The following is a 6,757-nucleotide window of genomic DNA, read 5'->3' on the forward strand; positions in this document are numbered from 1 at the left end:
TGTACGGACTTGAAGATATTTAAGAAATGGAGGCACAATAAAGTAGTTATGTCAGCACACAAGTAGGTCTGCAGAAATAAACAACAGAATAAAGGATTCGAATGGGACATGGAAAGTGGAAAGGTAGGATGTCGAACAGGATTGAAATAAGTAACTCATCAGTCAATTTGAAGGAAAAAAAGATCACTAATTCAAGAATCAAAGGAGATATATAGCACTGTCCAGCATTCCTATGCATGCTATCAGAGTTCAGAGATGACTAGTCCAGTTCTGAAAACAACTGTAGTGGCGATAGTAAATAGGACTCTGAAGAAATTAAACGATATATTATTATGTGCAGAGACAAATAAGTTCTGCAGAAAGGGCATGGGCTCCCAGTCCCACTCTCGGAGTGCAGACTTCCCCATTATCACCTAACCAAAATGCTCAAGGGGAAAAGAGAAGGGCAATGGTGATCGATTTGTCTGTTAAAAAATTCCTAGCTATTCACAGCCATGAAGATCGGTAATGCAGAACCAGAATAGAGCAATACTACCACAGTAAAACAGTGCAGCTGCCAGCTGCTTACTTGGTTAGGACCATGAGCTCATTGCTTCCCCCAGTTCTTGATTGCAGCCATAGTGATCGCTGCCATGCTCCCAGCTTGGTGATCCTCCAAAACACACAAAAATAAATCCCCCATCGGCTTGCTAAAACCTTAAACAAAATCAAATCAGAATAACTATATAGTTAATATCGTAATTCCCTCATTTACAAGAATAAATAGCAGCTAAATAGTTTTTTGTTTTATTTTACTGATGTGCTGACTACTGAATGAACATATACTAAACAGTGGTTGTTTCCAAGAGAAAGATCAATTATTCTATATAATATAGTAGTTTGCAAACTTGCAGTTGCACCTATGTTCTTTCCACAGTCAGAACAAGGACACTTCAGGTATCGCAAATAAATATTTATTTGTTGTTATGAAAAGATGATTTAATACAAAATAATGGCAAACGCAATTGAAACAAATCTTCTGCAAAGAAGTGTAGCCACACCTTGTGTTGTCTTGACTTCATGTAGACAGTAGTTATTGATCCAGCTGGTGATGAAGCAGCCTAACTAATCTGCTGAAGTCATGGCATCTTCATTTCAAGCTCCATCCAGTTACAGATATCTGAGGAGACTACTATATTAAACAGAATGGTTGAGTGCACACAAGGTTTATTGAATTCATCTGCATGTGAACCTTCATCAGTAATATCTTCTATCCTCCTCTTGTGACAAAAAATAATCAATTAAGCGAAGCATAGGCATGCCTTTTATAAATTGAGAAACTGAAGGTTCATTCATAACTAGTAGTTCTCATTTTTCTCATCTCTTCCGTTTCCTACAAATGAACCAGGTTGGCAAAAAATAAACTGAGGTTAGCAATACCAGTTATTCAACAAAAATAAATACTAATCAATTGATACAGTTAAAACAATTATACAGAGAGCACCCATTCCACGAGTGTCTAAAACACAAAATAAAATTGCTAATCTTTTTAAAACTGTAAAATAATACCTAAAATAGAGACGTAGCAGCTTGCATATAACTATGAATTTGCTTGCATTTCTATCAACATAAACACATCTAACATTTTTTGTCTTCTTGCACTGCTCCTTTAGTTCTGCACTGCAACTGCTCACGTAGAGCTCGTGTAAGGAAGCTGGGAGGCCATTTTCTGGCAATGATTTAATTCCTGGACAAGCCTTGATTGACAACTGCTTCAGGGAAGAAAGGCAATGCAACATTTTAGGCAGTGATAGGAGATTAGGGCAATAACAAAAATCAAGTACATGGAGAGATGTGAGGTGACAAAGTGCTTTTTCTTCTTCTTCTGTGAAGGATCTCACATTCTTTGCCTGCAAAAAATGAAGTGATGAGAAACCACTGTATATTGAGCAAGTTTATCTGTTCCAACGAAATTATTGACTAATTGTGTTAATAGTTACCATGAAAAACACTAAATGTCGAAGAGATGGAAGCTTCTTGCAAACTTCTGTGTTAAATAACACAGTGGTATCAATTTCAAGCTTGTCTAGATATAAAGAGAAACCTGGCCTGTCCACTGAGGAAGGGCCCCATGTTTTAGCCAAACTAGGGCATTGAAAAATCCGTAGATGCTTAAGTTTGGGGAGGGAATGCAAACCCTCTAGAGCAGACAGCCCAACACATTTCTCAATGATCAAAGTTTCTAAAGATGTGCAAGAATGAAGAACAAGGGATGTTAACTCTGGACTGTTAGATATTGCAAATATGGATAACGAGGTGAGGTTCGAGAGCAAGAAAGGTAGCAACTCATTATGCACATGAGTAACCATAAGGTCATGTAGTAATGGTGGCAGGAGGGAAGAGTTTTTGTTGGATCTTTTGTTTTCTGTTATCATGGGGGAGAGAAGTTGTGTGCATCCTGTGATGTGTAGGGTCCGAAGTGAGGTGAATCCATGGAAGCCTTCTTTCCAGAGTAGAACCAGATCTGGAAAGTCATCTATGCTCAAATACTGAAGTTGAATTAAGAGATGAGATGGTATTTGCAACATGCCATCAGTTGTCAATTGGAGGTAATCAGATGTTGAAGAGCTGTCACTCCCATTAATCACATCACCAAGCAACAAGGATGTTATCTTTGGGCACTTTCCAATTGTCAAGTAATGAAGGAAGGGCAACTGTAAGATCAAGTGAGATAACTGCTTCCCTGTAATGCTACATGCTCGGATTACAAGCTTGTTGAGCAATGACATGAAAGAAAAATTACCCCCATCTTGGTTATATGGATATAAAGTCAAAGAAAGCCTTGGGCAGTCCACAATTACCAGCATCTCCAAAGAGACAAGTTTGCTGAGTGTTTTCCATGGCAAATATGTAAGATCGAGGCAACTCTCAATCGTTAATTTCTCAAGAAGACATAGGTTGCCCTCAATCAACATTAATATTTGATCCAATTTACTTGGGCTAGCGCATCCCTTGATATACAATGCTCGCACAAACAATCGGATGTAAGGAAATGATCCTACTCCCTCAATAGATATTGTGGACAAATATTTTGTCTGACCAAATTGTGGTAAATTCATTAGTTGAGGACAGTTATAGATAGTAGCATGATGGAGACGGCCAAATGTGTGAGAGCCTTCAGTTTCAAAAGAGCATGGTGACAATCCTAATGTCCTTAGTTCAGGGCAATCCCTTATCACAAGTTCTTCTAGGCATGGAAATATAATATGTTTTTCAGAACCAGTCCAGTCGTCACTGGATACAGTTGGTACAACCCTTGAAGAAGGCAACTGAATCAAATGCAGTGTTCTAAGGAGTGGAAATTGCCCAAGCGGTGGAAGGACCTCCCATTTTGTGCAACTATCTAGACAGATAGTCTCTAAGCTGATGAGTGGATTAATGGAGCTCAACCATGTTGGGCAAGAAATACCTCCATAGCCATTTATACTTAGACACTTAAGCCCAGAGTGTGGTTGAAGGCTCTCAAGCACCTCTTCCTCGATAACAGAACTTACCTCAAATCGGTTGCTACACCATGATAGCAACAAATCCTTTAGGTATATTTTATCCCTTAATCCAGCATTCTTAGACTCCTCTTTGCTACATATGTTCTCTAGATTGTAAATTGCTAATGATCCTCCCAATTCCCTTAATCCATTCAACTGTCCAATCTGAAAGTCAGTAGTCTTTCCAACTCGGAATTCCTTTAACTCCTGGAGAAACTTTAATCTCCCAACTCCAGCAATCAGTGCGTGCAATTCACCACGGGCAACAAAATGCCTCAAGTTGACAAGATCATTCATGGCTCTTGGTAAAGTGGAGAGGTGTACCCAGTACTCGACATCAAGGACCTGTAGATGATAAAGCTGACATATAACCTCTGGCAAGGGTCCACCAGGACCACTGGATATTAGCTCAAGGTAGCGAAGATGGATCAATTTGCTGAAGTTAGAGAGTAAATAGTCTATGCTATAAGTGAGCGTGGGTAGCCTCAGAACACGAAGATATTGCACTTCTTTAAAAATATGGGAAAAAGTTTCAGAAAAGTCTGCGTCATACTTTCCAAATAGCATTAATGTACTCAAGTTCCTGGTTTGCACTGTTTCACCAACATAAGTAAGCTTCCTCTGGAAGTCATCTTTTGAATAAAACTTCTGGGAATATACATCCCACTTATAAGCATACCTTGTATTAATAGATAAATGTTGAATGGTTGACTGAGCTATTCCACTTGAATTAAAACCATCAATCATATGGCATTCATCTGCTGAAACAATATGTGCCAGGTCATGAATCAGGTCGTGCATAGAATAGTATGTGCTTCTTTGAAAAAATCCACAATCCACTAAATCATTCAAATATTGATGGCCAATGTCCTCCATTTTCTTATTGTTCGAAGAAACAAAACCTTGTGATATCCAAACACGGACCAAATCTAAGCCATCAAACCTGTGACCCTTAGGAAACAATGCACAGTAAGAAAAACACCTTTGTAGATGAAAAGGCAAGTGTATGTAACTAAGCATCAATGCTGGAATGATATCATCAGGTCCTCTCTGCAGTTTCCATTCGTCACTTTGCAATATGCTCATCCAATGCCCACCATCAAGGTCTCTATTCAAAAGGGCACCAACACTTTTTGCAGCTAAGGGATAACCCTTCAACTTGTTAGCTATGCACTTCCCAATAACCTGCAAACTTGGATGCCCTTCATATTTTTCATCACCAAATGCACATGCCTTGAACAGAAGCCAAAAGTCACCATCTTCCAAACCATCCAAATGGATAGGATCCATTGTAGCAATCATCTTTACTACAGAGTGATTTCTTGTTGTAACCAAGATTGCATTGCCCCTCAATGAACTACATCTCAGAGGTGCTAATAGCTTGTTCCAACGGCTTTTATCATTGTCTTCCCACATGTCATCCAAAACAAGGAGTAGCCGCTCGGACTTAAGATCCTCCTCAAGAATCTCTTGGAGCTTATTCAGGTTAGTGATACCACCATGCTTATTGACACCATTGGACACACAATCGAGTAGCTCACGAGTAAGCCTAACTTCATCGAAGTCAACAGACACTGAAATCCATATTCGCTTGCTGAATTGAGCTTGCACTCTTGTGTCACTGTAGACTAGCTGTGCCAGTGTAGTTTTACCAACGCCACCATTCCCCACAATTGGAAGGACTGCCAAATCAGCACCACATGTCTCTGAGCTAATCAACATCACCACAATGCGATCCTTCACGGTGTCCCTCCCAAACACCTTTGGCTCAGTGGAGTAAGATGTTGTTGGCCTCCGTTGAATTATACGATCATCTTGGCCTCCCCCAGCGGCACTGACGTCCAGTTTCTCCATCTTGATTGCCTCACGAACATCATCTCCGGCTTCACACATCCGCTCTAGGATGTCTTTAATTCTACCGGTGGTATCGCCATCTCCACTATGGCGCACCCTCTTGGCAACGCGATTATTGGGCTCCACTAGTTGGACTGCAAACAATGAGGAGCAAGAGTTGGAGGAGGTACTAGGCTCGTCCGGATGTAGCCGTCGGTGGATTTGGTGGTACAGCATTTCGTCGAGCAGGTTGTCAGCATCGGTGGCGAGGCTCTCCAGGCTACGGAGAGAGCGAAGGAGGGCCTCGCTGCGCCTGCGTGCCATGGGCGCGTGCTCTTGGGCCTCGGAGAGGAGGGCGTGGAGGCTCTGGAGGCGGGAGCCGAGGCGGCGGACGTCGCCGCCGTGGGCGCGGCCCGGGTCCCCCCCGGCGCGCGCCGCGGCCCAGGCGGCGTCGATGCCGTCGCCGACGAGCTTCTCCAGGACGACCTGAACCAGCCAGGACGCCGCCCCCACCACATCCATGAGTAGCAGCAACAGGCGCTGCCGGCGGCGATATCAGCGTGAAAAGTCGGGTCTCAGGATCTCAGCAAGAGAGTTGAGAGGAGAAGGTGGAGCGTTGACTGTTGATCTGTCTCATTTCCATTTTCTTAATGATTGTGATGAAGATAAATGTACTGGACCAAACCTGTTGACTTCGCTATTCAATCGTGACTAAAAAAAGACTAGTGATGACCAACTTCCATCGCAACTCGCAAGGATGCACGTTTATAAGATGGTTTCGTTTTAGAATTTTTGTAAGTACTCTCGGGTGAATGTGAACCACCAATTATATTAGATCCAATAAATGAGGTTTATTTGTACCATACATGAGATGGTGTAGTATTGGGTAGTGAAAGGTACATCTGGAAAAAAAAATGTGATTGATGTATGGTACAATCTAGGTAAATTTTGCTACATACACTTTGACTTCATGGTTTTAGTCGTGGGACACCTCCCAAACTCACTTTTGGGGGAAAACACTCCATAAACGTGTTAATTGTAGCATCGAATCACAATAACTAAGCCAACCAGAGGGGGTGAATGGTTGGTATACCCAAAAACCGAAAACTTTTAGCGGAAATAAAAGTTACCCTCGAATTCGACGGAGATCGGTCTGACCGAAGTTGCTATGCCGGTCTGACCACTCAGATGTCGTCGGTCTGACCGATGTAGATTAACCGGTCTGACCGCCGAGATCAGCTGCCGCTTGCTGTCGTCGTTGCCGGTCTAACCGCCTCGCTCCCGCCGGTCTGATCGCTGCCCGCCGCCGGTCTGACCGCCGAAACCCGATGAAACACAAATCAAAGAACTCTTAAAGTGGATGACGACTGTATTGATTCTCTCTGTGTTTACAAAGTGCA

General features: G+C 42.2%; 1 protein-coding gene across 4 annotated transcripts; it reads right to left on the reverse strand.

Annotated features, from left to right (window-relative positions):
- Positions 1–299: 299 nt before the first annotated feature.
- On the reverse strand, positions 300–5,998 carry LOC4350389 (disease resistance protein RGA2). 4 transcript variants are annotated; one of them, XM_066305647.1, is made up of 5 exons: positions 1,980–5,998; positions 1,549–1,889; positions 1,302–1,372; positions 1,041–1,219; positions 300–689 (listed from the first exon to the last, which is right to left on the reverse strand). In XM_066305647.1, exons 1-3 carry the CDS (start codon positions 5,877–5,879, stop codon positions 1,357–1,359), a joined length of 4,257 nt encoding a protein of 1,418 aa, XP_066161744.1. In that variant the 5' UTR covers positions 5,880–5,998; the 3' UTR covers positions 300–689; positions 1,041–1,219; positions 1,302–1,356. The 4 variants fall into 4 exon arrangements, with proteins under 4 accessions (XP_066161744.1, XP_015617776.1, XP_015617777.1 ...); XM_015762290.3 differs by having other exon boundaries at positions 300–696; XM_015762291.3 differs by having other exon boundaries at positions 1,041–1,372.
- Positions 5,999–6,757: the final 759 nt, after the last annotated feature.

The sequence above is a fragment of the Oryza sativa genome, chromosome 11 (assembly GCF_034140825.1).
Source record: "Oryza sativa Japonica Group chromosome 11, ASM3414082v1".
Lineage (NCBI taxonomy): Eukaryota > Viridiplantae > Streptophyta > Magnoliopsida > Poales > Poaceae > Oryza > Oryza sativa.